The following is a 24724-nucleotide window of genomic DNA, read 5'->3' as shown; positions in this document are numbered from 1 at the left end:
TGTATCAAGAGCCACGGTATCCAGGGTAATGTCAGCATACCACCAAGAAGGACAAACCACATCCAACAGGATTAACTGTGGACGCAAGAGGAAGCTGTCTGAAAGGGATGTTCGGGTGCTAACCCGGATTGTATCCAAAAAACATAAAACCACAGCTGCCCAAATCACAGCAGAATTAAATGTGCACCTCAACTCTCCTGTTTCCACCAGAACTGTCCGTCGGGAGCTCCACAGGGTCAATATACACGGCCGGGCTGCTTTAGCCAAACCTTTGGTCACTCGTGCCAATGTCAAACGTCGGTTTCAATGGTGAAAGGAGCGCAAATCTTGGGCTGTGGACAATGTGAAACAAGTATTGTTCTCTGATGAGTCCACCTTTACTGTTTTCCCCACATCCGGGAGAGTTACGGTGTGGAGAAGCCCCAAAGAAGCGTACCACCCAGACTGTTGCATGCCCAGAGTGAAGCATGGGGGTGGATCAGTGATGGTTTGGGCTGCCATATCATGGCATTCCCTTGGCCCAATACTTGTGCTAGATGGGCGCGTCACTGCCAAGGACTACCGAACCATTCTGGAGGACCATGTGCATCCAATGGCGGTGCCGTGTATCAGGATGACAATGCACCAATACACACAGCAAGACTGGTGAAAGATTGGTTTGATGAACATGAAAGTGAAGTTGAACATCTCCCATGGCCTGCACAGTCACCAGATCTAAATATTATTGAGCCACTTTGGGGTGTTTTGGAGAAGCGAGTCAGGAAACGTTTTCCTCCACCAGCATCACGTAGTGACCTGGCCACTATCCTGCAAGAAGAATGGCTTAAAATCCCTCTGACCACTGTGCAGGACTTGTATATGTCATTTCCAAGATGAATTGACGCTGTATTGGCCGCAAAAGGAGGCCCTACACCATACTAATAAATTATTGTGGTCTAAAACCAGGTGTTTCAGTTTCATTGTCCAACCCCTGTAGTTGTTTATATAGTTGTGCATCAAAACTGTAGAGGTTAAAATTACAACAAATGTTTCAATTTTATGCTTTTCAGAAATTTTAAAATCTTAAAATGAGCAGTTTTCCTAAAAATGTCATTTATGTCCAATCCCATCAGGTACAGATTTCTGTCCTGGGTAAAAACATAGCATTCACATAGAATATGTTTCACTGATAGGGTAGTTGAGCAATGAAGGCACTTTGGGGCCTGTTCTCCTTTTAGTAGATGTCCGTGTGTAAGTCTTGAATGTCCTATCTTGCATCGTGACACAGAAAGGACCTGGATCGCTCCACCTGGGAATCGAACCCAGGACCTTCCTGCTGTGAGGCTACGGTGCAACCACCAAGCCACTATGTCGCCCCACTATAGAGTTAAAGGATTTGTTTGTTTATGCCATGTCTATGGTTAAAGGAACCCCAATATAATTATGTATGAATGTATATATACAGTCAAGTCGCATTATTATGACCACCAGCTAATTTCAAGAGCAACCGCCGTGTGCAGCACAATCAGCAGCTAGACGGGCTGGGAGTGACTCAATAAGGTCCTGGTGGGTTGTCACAGGTATCTGGAGCCATGCTGACTGCAGTGCATCCTACAGCTGATGAAGGGTGCGTGGGGGAGGATCCACAGAGCGAACACGTCGATCGAGGTGCTCCCACAGATGCTCAACTGAGTTCAAGTCTGGGGAATTAGGGGTCCAGGGTAATACTTGGAAGTCTTGGTCATGCTCTTCCAACCAATGTTGGACATTTCCAGTCGTGTGACATGTCGCACTGTCTTGCTGGGAGATCCCATCCGTTTTACCCATGGTACTTTCACCAATTACAGCAACGAGGGATATATGTGCAGACAGCCTATCACACACTTTATATACCCAGCTACCAGATGTAGGCGCCGCCGTCGAAAGTAGGAAGTGGTTATATTAATGGGACTAGACTGTGTATTACAACAAGTAACAAACAAATTGTGCAAGTCGGAATATTAAAAGCGTGTTAGGGTTAACCAGTCTTGTGCACGACTGTAGCTGGGCAGCTGCTAGATTGGACAATAGCATTTCTGTGCTACCCAAGACGTGCATACTAAAATCTGCCTATCACAGCCTGAGGCTGAAGCTAACATTCTCTTGCAAAGTGACAGGTCGCTTTAAGGAAACAGGTTTGGCCGTGTATGAACATGTTCGGCACATTAAAAAAGAAGACATACCTGGGACTAACACTGGGATGTGCTGAGTCAGGGCTCCAGGCAGCACATTCACTAGCTCTGTTAGCATGTTGAAGCAGCACTGCCTGGTCTTTACGCTCTTCTCCTTCATCTGTTTATGCAGAGCTTTCACGATCATGGGCACCTGCATGGACATAAAAATTTTAATATAACTGCATCATATACATAAAAATGAGCATCACCATACACCAGTGCAAAAGTGTGTACGATCAGCACAATGTGCATTTAAACATATGAGACTAAAGGTACAGCAATGGTATTTGTACACGTGTGTATAGTGTTCCCACCTGGCTCTGTAGCATCGTGAGTGGCGTCTCGCCCTGCTCCATGGCGTCAGGGTCGCAGAGCCAGCTCTGGGCTGGCCGTGTCTGCTTAAGCAGGGACAGGTATGCATGGAAGACGTCAGCCTTAACGTTTTCCTCCCGTTCTTTAAAGCGGGCAATGAGAGCCGGGGAGACGGTGCGGTAAAACTCGGGCAGCATCTCGTGCCTAGTGCTCACCACGGCATCCAAGCACTTAGCTGCCGCCCGTCGCACCTTCCAGCTCATGTCGTCGTCGTCGCTGTACTCATCGTCACTACCTGCAGAGGAAAAAGGGGAAAGGTATATTGTGTTAATTAGAATGTGCATCTTCATATTAACCAGCCCTAATGTAATCTGCTTAAATAAAAATCCCATCCCAAAATAAATACTGAAATTACGGCACATTCAACCTTTAGGTGGCTCACAAGCCAAAAAAATGAGTTGCAGAGAAAAATAATAATAATTCAATAAAGTTGTACACTAACACCCCTTTGTGGAGGCTTTATGTTACATCTTGTAAGCCACAGTGGGACTAGATTGTACAGAGCAGAGAAGATGCATTGTTTTTGTTGCCTGGGTCGTTTAAAAAAAATCATAAACAAAATGTGGGTCGTTTGAAAAAGAAAGTTTAAAAAACCCTGTTCTGGTGTATTACATCAGTCAATGTAGGAGGGAAAAATTGCATATCCTGAGGGCAACGTCCACCCTAATACACAATCAATAAGTTGTGTAATTATGCATATTTGTTTCTCCTGTGTGTCCCAATTATGTTACAGATATAATTCATGGCTGCCACAGTTTAGCAAAGGCGGGAGGGGAAATAATGACAATCTGGCAATTTGTTAACTCATGAGAACAAAAAGAAGGTCTACTTGCTTCACTCATTTTTTTCCTGATGTTAAACAACATGTCATTGTACAACACTTACACATGCATTGTTTGTTTGTTTATTAGGATTTTAACGTCATGTTTAACACTTTGGTTACATTCATGACAGGAACGATAGTTACTCATTTTACAAGATTTATCAGTTCACAAGGTTATATCGAACACAATCATGGACAATTTTGCATCTCCAATTCACCTCACTTGCATGTCTTGACTGTGGGAGGAAACCGGAGCACCCGGAGGAAACCCACACAGACACGGGGAGAACCTGCAAACTCCACACAGAAAGGACCTGGACCACCCCACCTGGGGGATTGAACCCAGGACCTTCTTGCTGTGAGGCGACAGTGCTACCCACTTAGCCACTTGACACTGTACCACATGTGTCAAACTCAAGGTCTGCTGGCCAAAGCGAGAGCTTAAGACAAATAATTGTCTTAAAGTACACTGTAAAATCGTACATAAACTGCATCTCCCACAAAGTATGTTGATTTTGTGACTGCATCCCGCCACTAGATGGCAGTGTTTCCACATCGGTATTTAACTGAGGCGGTTTTCCAACAAGTGATGAGAAATATTTACAAATAATCCCAAAACTTACAAGAAAAAAAAACTGAAGCAGAAGGAGGTAATTTAATGAAAGATGGGAAAGTGAATACAAGTTTGTGCTTCAAGAAGAAAAACCGGTACGTCTTTTGTGTTATGAGGCCGTGTCTGTGGTAAAGGAGTACAATATAAATGTAGATATATATTATAAATATACAGTATAAATTTGGCATTTTGACACCAAACACAGAATTTAGCCTCCAAGAAAAACAACAAATTGTCCAAGACTCAAAAGGCAGACTGCAATCACAGCAGGATACGTTACAATAGGCCCTTTGAGGGCTACCATAATGCAGATAATATACTATACTACAGTTCCATAATAAAATACGTCAGTCAAGTTGTGCATTTTACATTTACATTTATAGCACAAAGAAACTTTTTAAAAAAGTTTTTTTGTTTTGTTTGTTTTTATAATGCCATGTTGTCATATTTAGGACATTTAAGGCAGGAATTGGTGCCAAAAAGAGTTGTAACCTAATACAATTTAAGCAACTGAGTGTTAAGGGCCTTGCTCAGTGTCCAACTGTGGCAACTCAGCAGTGGTTGTGCTTGAACCAGTGATCTTCTAATTACTAGTCCATTACTTTTACCGCTGAGCTAAAAACCAATTAGAATCTCTATTAGACATGTTCAGTTAATCAAAGCATGTTTTATTATATACTACTTCTGTGTAAAAGCTCAAATTTGGGTTTTCCGAGTTGTTCAGGGTCAGTAAGGTGAATATTTAACACTGTCATTTATCCAAATAAGCAAAGTCTTTCAATATTGCATTATAAAAATCACTATATTCATTACATATGAATTCAATCACAAAGCCAAACATTTTGTTTAGGGCTAAAATAGAATTAGTTGGTCCAACAGATGCAGATATCAAGCATGCAAAACCGCTGTTTATTTACCATATACACTCAATGACACAACAAACATTCATTTCCTTAAGTAAAAACGCAAATACGCGCATTATAAGCATTTGAAACAGGTGGCAGTGCGCTTTCTCACTTCCACTTAGCCGCTTCCAATCATTTCCCATCAGTCACCAAGACGGAAGTGACACAGCCAAGCACACAGTAACCCACAAGCATTTTAAAGCTCCACTAGTATTTTCCAACCTAAGGCTCTCTATAAGCAAATAATATCAAAGGCAATATCATCAGCTGTGAGAACCTGACCATCAAGACTTCCATCAAGCCAAATACAAGCAAATATTCATTCAACAGTCTGGTGCACCACCCACACATGCAGCACTTCAAGTGGAGAGGATACGAGGCGCTTGTCAGTATGAACTACTCAAGCTGCTATTTTCAGAAAGCACAACAAGCTTGTGTACATCACTATGAAGAGGGGATTCCAATGTAAAATAGAGACATGACGACCAGTATATTTCCTTTTATACACCAGGTGGCGGCACAATGGCTGAGTGGGCAGCAAGAGTCCTTGGTCCCTTCGATCCCCAGGTGGGGCAGTCCGGGTCCTTTGTGTGGAGTTTGCATGTTCTCTCTGTGTCTGTGTGGGTTTCCTCCCACAGTCCAAAGACATGCAGGTGAGGTGAATTGGAGATACAAAATTGTCCATGACTGTGTTTGACATTAAACTTGTAAACTGATAAATCTTGTGTGACGAGTAACCTACAAGTAAACTACCGTTTCTGTCATGACTGTAACCAAAGTGTGTAAAACATGATGTTAAAATCCATTAAATAAATAAATATCAGGCTGTTTGTGGTTAGTCAATTAAAAAAACTTCCACTGTACAAGTACAACTGTTTTATTTGAGGGTGGAAGGAAATGTTGCTCAGGTTCTGTTTTTCTGCTCTCCATCAGCTTCTAAAAACCAATACGACTGTTGTGCAATATAATTACAAATTAATTCAAGATAGTTGAAGTGCTGTGTATATAAAATGTCTCTCCTCTGGAGATTAGTGTGTGAATGTTTGATACTGATTCCTGGGTGAGCCCACCATGTGCAGGAGATGAGACAATTGGCTACTACATTTGTGTCGAAGGATGTGTGTGTTACTAACACACACTAACACAATAAAGACTCAGAAACAGGAGAAATCTGCAAACCCAATTAGAATAAACCAAATTACACAAAAACTCAGAACTAAATATCTGAATTATTGGGAAACTGAAACTAAAGTCCAGAGTAAAATGCAGTGTTCCTGGCTGCCCCGGGAGGAGAGGCCGTGTCAGCACTGCACTCTCAGTACAGTAGAGACGGAGCTGCACTTCCTCAACCAGCGTACCAAGTACCACCACATCCGCTCCCAATTCTTGCCCAAATTTAATAACATCATCCCCAACTTCAACTCCCTCCTAGACCCCGACGAACTGCCGCACGTACTGGGGGAGCACAGAAAGAGCTGCACACTAGCAGCACTCTATACACACACCTGCCACCAGGTGAGGGACAGTGGTTGACCATGTCTCAAACACACACACAACAAACGTTTTTGACTACCTCATTATTGTAAATGTCACCTTTTTTATTGTTATTATTTGCACTGTTTATATTATTATTTTATATTTTTGTTTATAGTTTTGTATATATTTGTTCTTATTGTTATTTTTATTATTTCTCTGTAACTGAGCTTTGGCAATACGAACGTCCTTATTTGTCATGCCAATAAAGCTTCTTTTGAGTTTGAGTGTTAGGTACGGCTCTCCTCTGTCAGCATTAGAAGAGACACAACTGGGTTACTGGTTACCTTGATAGTCTTCATCCACTCCATCAGCATCCATGGCATTCTCATCTTCATCCTCGTCATCATAGTTGTAGTTGGGGTCATAGGTTAAGTACTTGAGACAGATGTTGATGACTGTGGGTACGTGAGGGTACACCTCTTTTGGACACCTAAGCACAGGAAGATTGTAAGGTACTTGAATAGTCAGTTTTAAAAGCTTTTCAGATTTAAAGCACAAGTGCAGCAGAGTTGCAATACACTACATTTTCTTCCCTGTGCTCTGCTTATCTCTGCTCCATTGGCTTATCTTACAGAAACACAAGGTAATCCTCTTCGTGTCTGTCAGTTATGTCGCAAAGCAAATGTGGTTTGATTAAGCCCACAGACATCCCACATATAAATACAAAAAAAAACACACAAAAGAGAAAAGCAGCCGTTCTACATAGACAAGGTTAACAAGGAGATGAGAGGAGAAGCTCTAAACATGAAATATTTCAAGCTATTTCTAAATTCATGTTCATTGACAATGCATCAGTCAGCAAATAGTGTTCTTTTTTTTTTTTCAACAAATTTAGAGTAAAAAGCAGAGCAATATGGATAGTCATGACAATCCAATGACAATGGTATTTATGTAAAACAGGGAAAGAACTACTTTCCCCAGACTGTAGGCCTCCATTTGTTTATGCCACTACACTGATTATTAGGATCAGTTCAGAAGAACATTACCATTCTGCATGTTACAGGCACGGTGCTGTTGCTAATTGTGTTTTATTTTTTAGCTTTGTCTTAAACAGCTTTTGTATGTATTAAAATAACCACACGACAGGTACATTTAGGTGTGTGTCCAGTGTTCTAGTTTGCTGCCAAAAAAACAAAGCTAAAATATGTATAACTATTGGGATTCTGAGACCTCTCTGGCACAAACATGTCCTCATTAAATAATTTCGGAAAAGTCAACTGCAGTTCATGATGATGGTTGAAAACAGCAGATTAATACAGTCGCACAAAAGTTGAGTAGTGCATCAGGCTATTAATTCCAGATGACCAAAACAAACCCAAAAAAGACCTAAATCCCAACCAAAAAAACAATATTTTAAGACAGGAACAGACACTGTTACACATTGCAATTTTAAACAGAAATTTAATTCTTAATTTTAGCTACTGGGAGCTTAAGGTACTAAGGGTACTAAGCAGATGATCAGAAGCGGCCACACACTGCATGTGTCGGAGTGGGCATGTGGACAACCCGCTCTCCTTGATCAGATTGTGACTCTGGCAAGTGGCAGCAGATTCATAATCGGGAATTGGAAATGACTAGATTGGGAGATGAAGCAGGAAAATCCAGGAGAAAACAAAGCATTTGCCAAATCCAATAAGATGCATTTAAGTAAACAAGGTGAATATTTGATAATAGTTGAAGTAGGCTTTAAGATCGCCATTAAAAATGTGATCTGTGTAATTTCGTATTGATTGAGTTCTCTAGAAGACTACTATTTCTTAGTAAAACCCAAACAGTAAAGGTAATTTAAAGAGATGGGAGGGCAGGTATTACTGACATTAATGACATTTTAGAACCAGAGACTGAGCTAAAGAAACCAAATTAAACCACAAACAAAAGCTTTGCTGTAATTTGGTCAAAGCACAAAAGTGACTGGCTACAGATCCTGTTTTAAAAACAGACAAAACGCTGGATACCTGTGGTGCTTTATTGACCAAGCAAGTGAAAGCATTTCCAACAGTGGTGAATCGACAGCAAATGTGTGTTTTGTGGACACCAACCTCCGGACGAAAGACTCGAATGCCTGTATGCAGTATTCCCTCAATTCATCATCATCAATGTTGCAGAACTTCACTACCAAAGGAATGATTTTCTCCAGGTACTCGCCTAAAGGGAAGAGAAACATTAGCTGAACGAAACAGTTACACACTGAAACACTAACAATCAGTTTCCCAGAGGAAAAATAAACAAATGTATAGGATAAAAGTCCTATTTTGCTGTGTGCAGCGTTAAAGAAACAATTTATTTCTACATACAACACCACATTACTTCCTGCAGGGCTGTATATTTTTGGGTAACTTTTGAGTAGAACATGCAATACATACTGTACCACCAAGTAAGTAAGTCCAAATGCAGTAATCACTAAAAGATGTCCAATTTTTCATTTGATTTATATACACTGTACGGCCAAAAGTATGTGGACACCCCTCCTAATTACTAAGCTCAGGTGTTTCAGTCACACTCCTAATAGGTGTATACAAATTATTGACAGAAGTTGTATTTTATGTTTTTAACTTTGTGGCAACCATATAAGGAACGCCCTTTCCTGCTCCAGTTTGACTGTGCCCCGGTGCACAAAGCGAGGTTAATAAAGACATGGTTTAATGACTTTGTTGTAAAGGAACTTGTATAAAGCTCGAATCTCAAAGCTTCTGAACACAATAGAAAGTAATCAGAGCAGCAATTATGGGCCAACATTTTTTGTCCAGCATCAGTGCCTGACCTCACAATGGCTCTTCTACAGACACACTTCCAAACATTGTGGAAAGCCTTCCCAAAACAGAGTATGTTGCAACATGCACAATTTGAGGACCAACACTATACTTTTTGGCTAGTGAGATAGACCATGACTAGACCAAACCATGAGATAGACCAAAAACTACATAATTGAACTGGTGGATAGATCATGCACAGGAGGTCACATGCGAATAACTGGAATTGAAATTCTTCCCTTAATGAGCACAATGATGTAGCAGATTGTTTTCAGATAAAAAGACTTGTTTTATAACTTTCACAATTAAAATAAACAGCCAAAAATGAACTGTTGTGTTATAAAGTTCACCCAAAACCTGATACAGCAAAACCTAAAAGAAGAACATATAAAGCCCAAAACGATTTTTCTTCCCCATTGGAGGCCTAGGAAAAAAGGTGACTTCCTTTTAAATGCAGATTAACGAGTAAACATTAAAAAATCCTTAAAAAGATTTAAACAGACATAAAAAACCACCCCTAATTAAAACTAGAAGCAGGAGAAAGATGTGCAAGGCAGCTTTGAATGCACCACGGTGAAGTTATCTTTCACATCTTAATTGTTGCTGTCTTTGTCTCATCAAACAGGCTGGTAATTGGCTTCTGGCTGGCTTTTTACTTTATTCCGCTTCAGCACTCTGGGTTTGGTTCGGCGGTGTGAGGTGACAGGTAATAATAACGTTTCAGAGCAGTGCCCCATCGCCTGTCACACTCAACCTGTGCCGTTAGCATTCAAGCACGGTCACCTTTATATCTGCATGATATAAAAAATGTCTATAAGGGTGAATCTTGCTGCTATACTGCAAATGTACTGTGAACATGAGGAAAATGTAGGACACTAAAGCAACAAAAAAATTTTTTTACAAAAATGTCTATGCATTACAGCAGCGGCCCCCAACCTTTTTTGCACCACGGACAGGTTTTATATAAAATATAATTTCACGGACAGGTAGGGGCAGGGGGATTTAAAATAGAATAACTATAGAATTGAAAATCAGTGTGAATCCTGAGCTTTTTATCCATGCAATAAGACGCTGCTTCCACCTAGTGATGATTATAAACAACCACACCCGAAGAGTATTGGAAATTTAATTGCTACTGTAGCGATCTCTAATTATTTGTTCTTTCTGTGCGGACCAGTAATAAATGACCCACGGACCGGTACCACTGCATTACAGGACAAACTGAGAGAAAAGACATGGTGGATTCAGACAGTATTCAGACCCATTGACATGTTGCACATTTTATCATGTTGTGGATTTGATTTAGAATGAGTATAACTGCTTTAAATGTTTGTCCACTACACCTAATCATCCATAATGGTGAAATAATAAAAACATGTTTTTGAAGTTTGTAAAGTATTCAGAACTAGGGATGCATCGATACCATTTTTTCCCAACCGAGTACGAGTACAAGTACATGTATTTTTGTACTCGCCGATACCGATACCTATTTAGAATGATGCAATCTGGAGCATTATGGAATAGTGTAGTTTTTAGTGTAAAATAGTGCAGTGGAACAGTTGCTTGGGTTGCCATCACTAATTGTGAAAAAAAAAAAAAAAAAACACCGCACAGACATCATTGAGAAAGCTTCTGACAAGCTAACGTTAACGTTCATTAATAAACGCACGTAATTAACGTTGTGCACATCATACATGCGATGCGATTCTGCTGATTGAAATATTTACTTTAAAAGGATAATACAGTCCGATCCCATCTGAGCCGATTCTATCAGCACATACTGTACATTCGTGGTTCACCTCGGTAAATCGTAAACGACTCTGAGTCGGCTCTCGCTCTGTGGTAATAACCAGTATAATTAAGCCTGAGCTTTATAGTGTAAGCGAGTCACACAAAATGTTCTGTAGTAGTTGTTTATTTACAACCGCAACATTCATTATAACAGTAAACACGGAGAGATGACTGAGAAAAGAAACTTACACTGCGCTTAAAATGAGTCGACTCCTGAATCACTTGTATCGACACTGTGAACAGAGTATTGAACACAAACACGTCCTATAACAGCGGTCACTGCTTTTGTAACCGGTTATTTTCGCTGTTAGCTCTATTTTGAAGTTTGTTTTTTTTCAAACGGAACTAAATAACATTAAACGTGCGTGTGAGCGTGGTCAGTGAGAATAATTCAAGTTTTAGAAGTAAAAAAATCTCGCAATGTCACGCCCCCGGTCAGGCACTCGCGCCCCCAGACAAGCACTGCCGTCCCACAGGTTGAAAATTCCTGCGTTAACACAGCCAGCAGCGTGCACTAGGCACAAGGTATCGGAGGTTTAGTATCGGAGCCTCGTTTGCGAGTACGAGTACGAGTTAATGAGCGCGGTATCGGGCTAATACCCGATACTAGTATCGGTACTCATGCATCTCTATTCAGAACCCTAACTCAACACACTGAAGAAGTCCCGTTGGCCTCAATTCCAACTGCAAGACTTAATGGATACATCTCTACAAGCTTTCCACATCTGAATTTAGGCAGTTTATCTTATTCGCCATAACAAATCCTCTCAGGTTCCATCAGACTGACATCTTCAGGTCTCTCCCAAATGTTCCATGTACCTGTTGCTGAGAAGCACCCCCATACCATGATAGGGCACACAAGAAGGATAGGGGTCCCTGCTGAGTCTACACTGTGTTCCAAATTATTATGCAAATAATATTTTCTCAGATTTTCCAAAATTACCTATATGAATTGCAGTCATTGTAATTTTCCAGTCATCAACTATTAGAGTACAATTGAAAGGTTTTTGAACAAACTGCCAATGATAACAGTATATTTTTAAAAAAATAAAACACTCAAAATGCACTCAAAATGCATGTTCCAAATTATTATGCACAGCAGAGTTTTCAACCTTTTCATTTTTATAAAGAACAAAAAAATGGTCATTTGTGAAATTATAAGCATTAGCAGGTTATTACAAACTGAAATCAAACAGTTTTCAAGTCAAAACTTTATTCTAGGTGATGTTACATTTGCACATAGGACCCCTTGTTCGAAAGGAGCTTCTGAACTCTCTCGTCCATTGAATTTGTCAGGTTTTGGATGGTATCTGCTTCAATTGTTTTGCATGAGGACAGAATACCCTCCCAGAGCTGTTGCTTAGATGTGAACTGCCTCCCGCCATCATAGACACTCCTTTTGATGATGCTCCAGAGGTTCTCAATGGGGTTGAGGTCAGGGGAGCATGGGGGCCACACCATAAGTTTGTCCCCTTTTATGCCCATAGCAGCCAGAGATGCAGATGTGTTCTTTGCAGCATGAGACGGTGCATTATCATGCATGAAAATGATCTTGCTGCGGAATGCACGGTTCTTCTTCTTGAACCATGGCAGGAAGTGCTATTTGAGAAACTCCACATACATTATGGAGGTCATCTTTACCCCTTCAGGGATCCTAAAGGGGCCGACAATCTATCTCCCCATGATTCCAGCCCAAAACATTACTCCACCTCCTCCTTGTTGGCGCCGTAGCCTTGTTTGCATGGGGTGTCCATCAACCAGCCATCCTCCACTCCATCCATCTGGACCATCTAGCGTTGCACGGCACTCATCGGTGAACAAAACAGTTTTGAAGACAGTCTTCATGTATTGTTTGGCCCACTGGAGCCGTTTCTGCTTGTGTGCAGTGGATAGAGGAGGTCGACAGGATGGCTTACGCACAGCTGCAAACCTCTGAAGGACCCTGCATCTTGTTGTTCGGGGGACGTTGGAGGCACCAGCAGTTTCAAAAACTTGTCTGCTGCTATGACAAGGCATTTTTGCAGCTGCTCTTTTAACCTGACGTAATTGCCTGTTGGAAAGAGTCCTCAATTTTCCCTTATCAGCACGCACAAGTGTGTGCTCTGAATCAGCTACATACTTCTTGATTGTGCGATGATCACGATGAAGTGTCTTGGCAATGTTGATTGTAGTCATGCCTTGACCTAAACACTCCACAATTTGTTGCTTCTCAGCAGCCGACACATCCTTTTTCTTTCCCATTTTGGCTGAAAATGTAGGCTGCTTAATAATGTGGGACAGCCTTCTTAAGTAGTCTTGCCTTTAATTGGACACACCTGCCAAACTAATTAGCACAGGTGTCTGCAATTGCTTTCAGTGATATAAAGAGCCCTGACACACATCACCATCAATGAGTTTAACTGACAAACAAAAAAATTCTTACCTTATCACTCCTAAACACTTTTTGCATAATAATTTGGAACACAGTGTAGTTCCTCTCAAGGTATCTCCCTGTATTTTATTGCAATTGAGGGTTTAAGGCTTTGCTCAAGGGTCCAACGGTGGCAAGCTGGCAGTGGTGGGGCTTGAACCAGTGACCTTTGGATTACTAGTCTACTATCTTAACCGTTAGGTTACAACTGCCCTCTACCAAGCCATGTTTAACACACAAGTGTCATTTTATGGCAAAAAGGGTATTATGTATCTGTCTGCTTATTTATGTTGTCTTTATAATTTGGGCTCCCCTATAGCATGATGCTGCCACCACTCGCCCGTCAGGTGATGTGCAGTGCATGTTTTTGCCAGACACAGTGCTTGCTGTTCCACCCAAAGAGTTGCAGATTAGTTTTATCAAACCAGAGAATCTTTTTCTTTCTTACCATAGGCCTGAGTTATGGTGTTGCAAAATGAATGTCTAACAGTTCCCCCCCCATCTTTCCAAAGGAGTTCTTTTAAAGTAATAATTGGGCTCTCTTTTTTTTACTTCCCTGCCCAAGACCCTTTTATGCTTTGCCTAGTTTGGCCAGACAGCCAATTCTATGACGTCTCAAAGTTGTGCCATGCATTTCACATTTCAGAATTATTGCGGCTAGTGTGGTTCTGAGAACTTGCCCTGATCTATGTTTTGCCACAGTTTGATTGTGGAGATGCACAATCAGTGCCCTGGACTTGATTATTTTTGTCCTGACAATGCAGTGTAATTTGGGGGCCTTTCAGACCCAGATGTGCCTTTCAAAAGTGTGTCCAATCAATGCAGATTGCAACAATCAGATTCCAACTGAGTTCTAAACATATCAGAGATAGTTAAAGATAACAGGATGCACCTGACCACAATCGGAACTGCCACAGCAGAGAATTTTGATACTTTTTTAATTAAATGTCAGTTTTTGATTAGATTAATCTTCAAAACAACTCTAAACACATGTTTTTATGTTAACACTTCGAATGATTAAATTCAGCTTAATGGGTAAATTTGGCAACTATATCCATTCAAAATCAAACCTACAACACAATTAGGTGCACAAACAACTCCAAGGGTCTGAATATTTTCTAATGCACTTACAACACAGGCTTACACAGTTTGTTTCTACAAAGTAATACATTAATAGTCTGAAAATAGAATCTGTGTGAATTAATTTCATGGAGACCTGGCACAACGAAAGGTGCCTTGAGATATTTTGCTGCCTTAACATAAAAAAGCTGGTCTATTTAAGATAAGGGCTGTTTAAAACAGCTTCAGCTTTATCTGCTATAGGTAAGGCCCTATCTAATTTAGGGCCGTGAAAATCACGTCACATTTTCCCTATAGGCATAAAACATATAAAGCAAAGGTAAAACAAAACCATCATGAAGCATCCACATAAAAAAAAAAAAATCATACCAATTCTGTGGCCAGCCTGTCGGCTGATGGCAGCGATGCACTGGATATAAGTGCGAGTGGTGGACATGGAGTCGTTGCGTGAAAGCTCCGACAATAAGTGCTCGATGAGGTCCACAAAGACCAGGTTCCCACAACTCATGACCAGATGACCCAGAGCTATAATGGTCCTCTTCCTCACAGCCAGTCGTGGACTAGTTAACTGGGGCAGTAGGCAGCTCAGAATGGAAGGGTGGAAGTTCACCAACAGTCCTCCTTGTCTGAATAAGAGGACAGAGTAAAAGACATTGAGTAATTTGATGATATCTGAAAGCCCTGTGAGGCAATATCAGAAGAGACAAAGAGAAAAGCTGTGTTATTCTGGCATAATAAAGTTTGGCCTATCATGATATTTTAGCTAAAGTTGATGCATCTCACTGTAATTATGGGATTTTAATAACTTCTGCCACTGGTCTATTTTGCAAAAAAATAATTTTCACAAATTTATATCTAAAACTTTGCTGGGTCAAGAAAACAACTGATATAAACAACTGATATTTAATACCTTGACCCTAAACTCTTTTTAACTTAATCAAGCACTTTTAAAAGCTACAACGATCAGCCATATTAAAACCACCTCCTTGTTTCTACACACACTGTCGATTTTATCAGCTCCACTTACCATATAGGAGCACTTTGTAGTTCTACAATTACTGACTGTAGTCCATCTGTTTCTCTACATACTTTTTAAGCCTGCTTTCACCCTGTTCTTCAATTAGCAGGACCACCACAGGGCAGGTATCATTTGGGTGGTGGATCATTCTCAGCACTGCAGTTACAATGACATGGTGGTGGTGTGTTAGTGTGTGTTGTGCTGGTATGAGTGGATCAGACACAGCAGTGCTGCTGGAGTTTTTAAATACAGTGCCCACTCACTGTCCACTTTATTAGACACTCCTATCTAGTGGGTCCACCTTGAAGATGTAAAGTCAGAGACAATTGCTCATCTAATGCTGCTGCTGTTTGAGTTGGTCATCTTCTAGACCTTCATAAGTGGTCACAGGACGCTGCCCACAGGCCGTTGGCTGGATATTTTTGGTTGGTGGACTATTCTCAGTCCAGCAGTGACAGTGAGGTGTTTAAAAACTCCATCAGCGCTTCTGTGTCTGATCCACTCATACCAGCACAACACACACTAACACACCACCATCACATCAATGTCATTGCAGTGCTGAGAATTAGTGGTGGGCGGATCGATCCAAATATCGAGATTATCGATACCAACGTTGGTATTGGTATCGGATCGATACTAGTGTGATGGGATCGATACTTCAGTTTTACTTTTTCTCCGCTACATTCAGCACATTTCCCCCGTTTCATCAGAAAGTAAAGATCATGTGTGTACAGACTCCTCCGCTCCTCTCACATCTTACATGCTCACCTCGCTCCTCCCCTCCTGCTCTGCTGTGTTCTGTTGTGGTACCGTCACGTTATGTTGTTTAAATCCTAACAGACATCAGTACACTGGTAGGCATTGGAAGATTGTACGTTTTTGAATATTTTGCTTTGCAGATACAATAATAGGGGCGATTTTATGGAAATAACAGTGTAAACTAAACATACATAAAGTACAGACGCACCTTATGCACATGAATCGGAGTATGCGCAGTGAGGCTCTTATTCTGCATTTTGGTGAATGAAAGCTCTTTTCTTTTGAATTTGTGCTTATAAATGTAAACAGATTAGCATCGAGTTTTATTTAAAATGAACAAGGACACGTGTATTCGGTCACTATTATAATTTACAAATGTATTCACCCAGCAAACACAACTATGAGTTAGCTGCTTGGTGTTGATACACCATGATGATAACGTTGTGAGAAAGTAAAGCACCAGAACAACTGAATTTATTTACAACCCTACTGACAGCAGCTACTTACAAAATGTATGTATTACAATAATACACCGAAATGTCATGAAAATTCATTCAGATTTAGCAATTTGAAGATGCATCTACCTTAATCATTAAAAAGTATCGGTATCGGATCGATATCGGCGATACTGGCCCTGTATTTACTTGGTATCGGATCGATAACAAATTTTGCAGTATCGCACACCACTACTGAGAATGACCCTCCACCCAAATAATACCTACTCTGTGGTGGTCCTGGGAGAGTCCTGACCATTGAAGAACAGCATTAAAGGGGGCTAACAAAGCATGCAGAGGAATAGATGGACTAGAGTCAGTAATTGTAGACCCACAAAGTGCTTCCATATGGTAAGTGGAGCTGATAAAATGGACAGTGGGTGTAGAAACAAGGTGGTTTTAATGTTATGGCTGATCAGTGTATTTACAAGCTTTTGGCAGAAATTTAGTAAGCTTTTTGGCAACCCTACTAAACATAACTGGTGGACTTTATTTCAAATTTGTTAATTTCCTGGCACTGCCTATTACAAAGTAGTTCACAGGTTTGTGCCTACAGTTCACAAGAGGACTTTTAGAGCCATTTCAAATGATCAATTTAAGCCTTTATAATACCAGTTTTTCTTCAATTATTTGGAGACACTGTCCTGTTGGAAAACCCAGTTTTGTCCAAGTTTCAGTCATTTGTCTACTTGCAAAAAGCTTGATAGTGGAAACAGTGTTGTTAAAATTAAAAGCCTTTTTTTATTCTTCACTAGACACACTTCTGGTCACAGTGTTTTTGACCACAAAATTGTCCTTTGATGAGAACTCTCTTTAGAGAGTGGTTCTATTTTCTTAGAATGAAAAAAAAAGCAATTTTTTCCTAAATTTGAGCTCTGCTATTGGCTGGCTGGGTGCCTACACAAATACGATCGGCTATATCTGAAAGAGGGCTGGCAAATGGTCGGCAGCATAGAGATGGGGAATAACGGAGATCAGTGCGTAACTCTCTGTACACGATACTGATACATGCGTCAACCCGCCTCATGCAGGTGAAAATAAGTGATTGGCTACTACAGACACGTCAAAGGTTACATGTTAGGTACATTCTCCTTGGCCAGGGTAGGGGTCTGCAGCAGTAGACAAGATAAAAATGGATAATTGGATATGATTTGATTGAGGACAAAAGGGAAAATGCATAAATTGAATTAGAACAAAAATGAATAAAAACAGCCAATTTGCCTACATTGCACCCTGTCTAACGTGCTTAAATCAAGTTTGCTCATTTCTTTGGCATTTAGTTAACCTACTTATATAAGCTTACAGCAAATCAGTGCCTGCACCTTGTTAATTTTTACATCAGGTTTTCTATGCACATTCTGAAGAGCACTGCTATTCCAACCCTTACAATACCATTAGGTCCTGCTAATGCCAAACTTGGCGTGCAAGCTTAGGTACAGCACTAGCAGGCAATAAAATGTTCCAGTTCTAAAGTAATTTCTGTCAAGTGATGCTCTACCAACGTAGGCTGCCAACTCCCACCTAATATCAGTATTCACCTTTTTTTTTCTTTTGCTTTAATGGTATACAGGAGGGGTAAAGACTGACTTGCTTTCTCTGCTATACTAATTGCAGCACATACAGTGTATCACAAAAGTGAGTACACCCCTCACATTTCTGCAAATATTTTATTATATCTTTTCATGGGACAACACTATAGAAATAAAACTTGGATATAACTTAGAGTAGTCAGTGTACAACTTGTATAGCAGTGTAGATTTACTGTCTTCTGAAAATAACTCAACACACAGCCATTAATGTCTAAATGGCTGGCAACATAAGTGAGTACACCCCACAGTGAACATGTCCAAATTGTGCCCAAAGTGTCAATATTTTGTGTGACCACCATTATTATCCAGCACTGCCTTAACCCTCCTGGGCATGGAATTCACCAGAGCTGCACAGGTTGCCACTGGAATCCTCTTCCACTCCTCCATGATGACATCACGGAGCTGGTGGATGTTAGACACCTTGAACTCCTCCACCTTCCACTTGAGGATGCGCCACAGGTGCTCAATTGGGTTTAGTCCATCACCTTTACCTTCAGCTTCCTCAGCAAGGCAGTTGTCATCTTGGAGGTTGTGTTTGGGGTCGTTATCCTGTTGGAAAACTGCCATGAGGCCCAGTTTTCGAAGGGAGGGGATCATGCTCTGTTTCAGAATGTCACAGTACATGTTGGAATTCATGTTTCCCTCAATGAACTGCAGCTCCCCAGTGCCAGCAACACTCATGCAGCCCAAGACCATGATGCTACCACCACCATGCTTGACTGTAGGCAAGATACAGTTGTCTTGGTACTTCTCACCAGGGCGCCGCCACACATGCTGGACACCATCTGAGCCAAACAAGTTTATCTTGGTCTCGTCAGACCACAGGGCATTCCAGTAATCCATGTTCTTGGACTGCTTGTCTTCAGCAAACTGTTTGCGGGCTTTTTTGTGCGTCAGCTTCCTTCTGGGATGACGACCATGCAGACCGAGTTGATGCAGTGTGCGGCGTATGGTCTGAGCACTGACAGGCTGACCTCCCACGTCTTCAACCTCTGCAGCAATGCTGGCAGCACTCATGTGTCTATTTTTTAAAGCCAACCTCTGGATATGATGCCGAACACGTGGACTCAACTTCTTTGGTCGACCCTGGCGAAGCCTGTTCCGAGTGGAACCTGTCCTGGAAAACCGCTGTATGACCTTGGCCACCATGCTGTAGCTCAGTTTCAGGGTGTTAGCAATCTTCTTATAGCCCAGGCCATCTTTGTGGAGAGCAACAATTCTATTTCTCACATCCTCAGAGAGTTCTTTACCATGAGGTGCCATGTTGAATATCCAGTGGCCAGTATGAAAGAATTGTACCCAAAACACCAAATTTAACAGCCCTGCTCCCCATTTACACCTGGGACCTTGACACATGACACCAGGGAGGGACAACGACACATTTGGGCACAATTTGGACATGTTCACTGTGGGGTGTACTCAATTATGTTGCCAGCTATTTAGACATTAATGGCTGTGTGTTGAGTTATTTTCAGAAGACAGTAAATCTACACTGCTATACAAGCTGTACACTGACTACTCTAAGTTATATCCAAGTTTCATGTCTATAGTGTTGTCCCATGAAAAGATATAATGAAATATTTGCAGAAATGTGAGGGGTGTACTCACTTTTGTGATACACTGTATATCATTTAACAGATCAATAAGCTCAACAGATGGGAGTAACTGCCCATAACTGAACAGACAGGAATTTTCCTTTCCTCCCGCTCAGAGAGCAGAAGCAATTAAGCGCTCTAGCACTGTAGTTAGTAGTCCATACTGTTTCAGTATATTGTGCAGCTGAGGGGGGAAAAGTACAGATCTAAAATCTAGCTGGTAAAAGCGTACCTGCACAGCATGTCGGCCATGATATCCAGGGCTTCAAGTTGCACAGACACATCCTCCTGCTTAGCAATAGCGCTTGTGAGGCGGCCTGTAATCTTTTTACATACGCTGGCAGCAAGGGCAGAACCTAGAGTAAAGACAAGACAGTTTCATCAAAGTGCACGTCTGTATATACGAATAAAAAGTTAGGAACTTTTTTCTAGTAAGTATAATAATACAATGTACAAAAGAAACCCTCTATAAATGGTATCAATGTCAGAACCAGTACCGCTGGATGCTGGCGGGAGCTCCCCGATCACCGTCTTCAGGCCAATGCTGGAAATGTCTCGAAGCTGCTCTTTATCTGACAGCATGTTCGTGCACAGCGTGTCCACAATTGTTTCCACTTGGTACTCCTTCACTTTGCTCACGAGTGGTCCCAAACTACAACACAAAGCATCACATTTTACCAGGAGGCCACAAACTGACCTTTTCATATAATGAGTACAAATTTCACATCTCCTTAGGAATGAATTATACTTCACGGTCAAGAGTTACTGCAGTTCAGGATGAGATCATAGGTTGTTTGGCCCTCCGGGCCCAATACTTCATGGTCAATTGATCATAAAAGGAGAGGGCATCTTTTACACAAGTACACATTCATTCACCTCTCACAATGAGAAATATCAACGTTGATATAGCAGTAGTTATAGTGAGTTTGCTGCACACCAGATTAACTAACTTGCACAGAAAACTACAGCAAAGAGGCTAACTGACCAACTAAGCGCAAATCACTAGGGCAAAAGATTACTTTGCCCGAATTTAGGGGTTATTAATAAAAAAATTAAAAAAATAAAAACATTATTGACATGATTTTCCAGTTTTCCTATTGAAGCTATTTAGATTTTATTCATTTCATTTTTATCAACTGCTTTATATTGGTAAGGGTCGTGACAGATCTGGCTCCACCAGGAAAAAAATGGGGGCACAAAGCAGAAACACCCTGGACAGGATGCCATTGGAGGGCTTAGACATAGCCAATCATGTTTGTGCAGATGCTTGGCAAGCCAAAAGCAAAGGTAAAATACTCCAGTTCTAAAGAAACTCCCATCAAGCAATGCCCAAACAGAGGCTGACAATATCAGTATCCAGCTTGTTTTGCTTAAAAAGTATACAGGAAGGGTTAAGACTGACTTGCTCATTGCAGGGCTTGGGCATAGCCAATCATGTTTGTGTAGACACCCAGCCGGCCAATAGCAAAGCTAAGACCCAGATCTCAGTGGTGGTGGGCTAGCGTAATAAACCACTGCACCATCCACATACATTTCTGCTGCTGGGGGGATCCCCGATTGCAGTGAGGGTGGGTATATTGCTGCTCATGCTCCTGCAACCCGTGTGCAACCCTTTTTTACCCATGCATTCTGCACAGACGCCTCTCTATCTGCCAATCAGGGTCCTTACACAGCGTTTGAAGATCCCACCCACATAGTCCGGTCATCCCGCCCTAGCAGAAACGTGTCTGTTGCAGGCACTGCCAATTATGCCCGTTAGATGGCGCCCAGCCAACCGGTAGCAACGGAAAGTTTTGAACCGAGGAGTTCAGAATCTCAGAGCTGGTGTGCTAGCGGAATATCTGCGTGCCCAAATACATTTTGCTATGTAGATACATATATAAAACGTAAGTAAGAACCTTTGAACGCATCACAAAAGCCAATATTAAAAAATGTAATATTGGGAATGTTTTATTTGTGGGCAGTTTTTTTGAGTATGTGGTAAAAACATCTGTACCATTTTACAGCCAAGTTCTGAACTTCTCCATTTTTGTCTTCCAGCAGTTTGAGGATCATCTTGACTACCTTCCGCTCACTGTCATCATCAAGCTTAATGGAGTCTTTCTGCAGCTCGGACATCAAGTCATTTGTGGCCATGAATCTGAAAGAACACAGCACATATAAATAAAGCTATTAATAGACAGTCTGTACATAAGCAGCTCAAAACCACAGAATAAGGTTGAAGTTCCTCCTTTAATTGAACCAGTCCAAATACTTTCATATTAACGCTACAAAGATGCTGTAGCTTGCAGATTATGATGGTATACTGAACTAATTAGAAGGCATAATAGATGCCATGTCTGTATCAGTGAAGTCAGCGTAACCCAAAAGCTTTTCATGGCAGGATTTGGTACACTTGTCATAATCTAGTTGATGAAACTGGAGTGGATTAGCTTTAAGACACCCAATCCTGTCTGTGTTTGAACATCAAAGTGATACATGCCTCCATCACACAGACACATATGGCCCAGTTGTGGGTTTCTTTGGCTTCAGCTTGTTAGAAAGGAATCTCTACAGGCGCTAAGGACAAAATAAATAATTCACGTGGGCGAAATCAGATACAGGGTAAACAAGTCTACTCAAGGATACACACTACTTTAGAAACCTGAAAATAGTGTGGAAAATCTTTCAGAGGCAATCCTAAGCTAAAACATGAAACAAGAGCACACGTCAAATGTGACAGTCCATTGCCAAACTGCTGAATGTAGTTAGAAACTAAAGCTATATGTTTGTGTGTTTGTTTATTAGGATATTTTACACTTTGGTTACATTCATGACAGAACAGGTAGTTACTCATTACACAAGGTTCATCAGTTCACAAGGTTATATCGAACACAGTCATGGACAATTTTGTATCTTTAATTCACCTCACTTTTTGGCTTGAGGAAAACACCCAATTATGCAAGTGAAAGAATCTGTTAAGTGCAGTTTTACATTTGGTAGATCGATTCTGAGCTTATTTGGGAAAATTCCCTGACTGTACACAAATCAAAGTTTAGTTTTTACTCTACAAATCTTCCAACAAATGCCCAGATTGACGCCAAATATTTGCAGACTCAGCAGTTTATTGTTCTAAACAGGAGCAGCCATTACACAGGCAGCCACAATTCTAAAACTTTTTGTATGGAAAGTTTAACCAATCATTATTTAATGCCTTGCCCCAAGAGGGTATAGCTTCTAAAATGGTCCGTTTTGTACTTTAAACCAAACCCCAAACACCACATTTTAAATGACAAACATACTCTCTGCCCAAAGAGACTAGTGTATGGAAGAAAATTCAAAGAAAACAGCACCCATTTCATAAGTGTGTCAGTATCAAGTAGGTTAGTAGCTTCACTGTATTTTTCTGTCAGTCTCTTCACTGAGTATTCAAGGACCTCTTTGTTCATGCTGAACTTTTACTACATTATGATAGATACTAGGGTTGGGCGATATTGCCGATTTTCATACCGTCATCAGGAAATACTGCGGTATACGGTATTACCGCGGCGGGGGGCGTTGCTTATCTTATCTGATCTATAATAAATACGCACAAGTATAAATGCATGTGTATCAATTACACTTTAATACAAACATTAACACATAACATTTTGGCATTGTAATCTCTCTCTGCCCACACAAAACAGAATAATAGCAGGCTAAACACTTCAATATATTTCAAAAGTTAACTGCTTAGTTTATAGTTACAGATATTTCTTAAAAGTGTATGAACGTGTACGATTAGTTATGCCTGTAATCCAGAATTAAGTTCTATACCGTAACAAAAAATATGAATGTAAATGTTCATGTTGCGATGACGGTGATGTAAAATAATGTTAAAATAATTCAAAGTCCAAACATTTGAGTGGTTAACGAGAACGCTACTTAACATGTCACACAAGCTCAGTGCAAAACACGAGCACGGAAACGGTACAAATCCGATCTATTCCCTACACACTCGTGCCCTATAGTGCACATAACATTCTTAAAGGGCCAGACAATATATTTTATAATTCACATTACACAACAGGTGAGACGTTTTTTCTTAATATAGCGCTTTTATTTAGGAAAAAATAGTTCTTACATAGGCAGGAAAATCTATGGCAGACAAGAGTCAGAACAGCGGATTGGGCGTAACGTTATTATTACTGTTTGCTCCTTTTTCTCAACACTTGTGCTCGATTTACACTGAAGATATATTTAGTAAATAAGTACATGACCGCGCATGCACGCGCTTGTGTTCATTTCCGGTTGAACTGATAAAAAATGTTGATTTTGAAAAATTAAAAGAGCCGTTTTTGAATACCGTCACCATTTTTGAATACCGCGGTATACGGTAATATCGTCATACCGCCCAACCCTAATAGATACAGTAAAGTCATTAGTCCGGTTTTACATCAATTTGACTACTGTCTGTTAACTATTATTCTTGTATTTGTTGCAGTCTGGCTTTGATGGAACATGGTAACATAACGTCACTGTATGCCATATATCACCCTGTTTAATCTAACTGACTTCATAATCAAGTGGCAAAGTGTTTATAGTAGTTTTTCACACAGTGTCTGAGGTCTTTGCATTACATTGTAACCCCATTCTCAATGTTTTGCAATGCATTTCAATTCTACACATTATGGACTGTTTACTGCGTATCCACTTGATGCTTTTAATTAGGTATGTCAATGATTAACCAGTAAACGACAATGAAGTCATAACTTGATTAATTTTGTGGGTTAAAAATGTCCTTTAGATTTACTTCCAAAAGCACACTATAACTAGAGA

At 40.7% G+C, this 24724-nt stretch overlaps 1 protein-coding gene across 1 annotated transcript in view; it reads right to left on the bottom strand.

Moving 5' to 3' along the window:
• Window positions 1-24724, bottom strand: part of cand1 (cullin-associated and neddylation-dissociated 1) — a 40685-nt gene that overhangs the window by 10039 nt on the left and 5922 nt on the right. The window contains exons 2-9 of the mRNA XM_062995948.1: window positions 21924-22067; window positions 20425-20579; window positions 20160-20283; window positions 14842-15098; window positions 8481-8586; window positions 6726-6871; window positions 2507-2799; window positions 2202-2343 (exon numbers count right to left, since the gene is read on the bottom strand). Of these exons, the coding sequence (XP_062852018.1) occupies window positions 2202-2343; window positions 2507-2799; window positions 6726-6871; window positions 8481-8586; window positions 14842-15098; window positions 20160-20283; window positions 20425-20579; window positions 21924-22067 (1367 nt within the window). The remainder of the gene's footprint in view (window positions 1-2201; window positions 2344-2506; window positions 2800-6725; window positions 6872-8480; window positions 8587-14841; window positions 15099-20159; window positions 20284-20424; window positions 20580-21923; window positions 22068-24724) is intronic.

Source organism: Trichomycterus rosablanca, chromosome 1 (genome assembly GCF_030014385.1).
Source record: "Trichomycterus rosablanca isolate fTriRos1 chromosome 1, fTriRos1.hap1, whole genome shotgun sequence".
NCBI classification, from domain to species: Eukaryota; Metazoa; Chordata; class Actinopteri; order Siluriformes; family Trichomycteridae; genus Trichomycterus; species Trichomycterus rosablanca.
The sequence above is the reverse complement of the archived record's forward strand: the minus strand, read 5'-3'. Positions and strand labels throughout refer to the sequence as shown.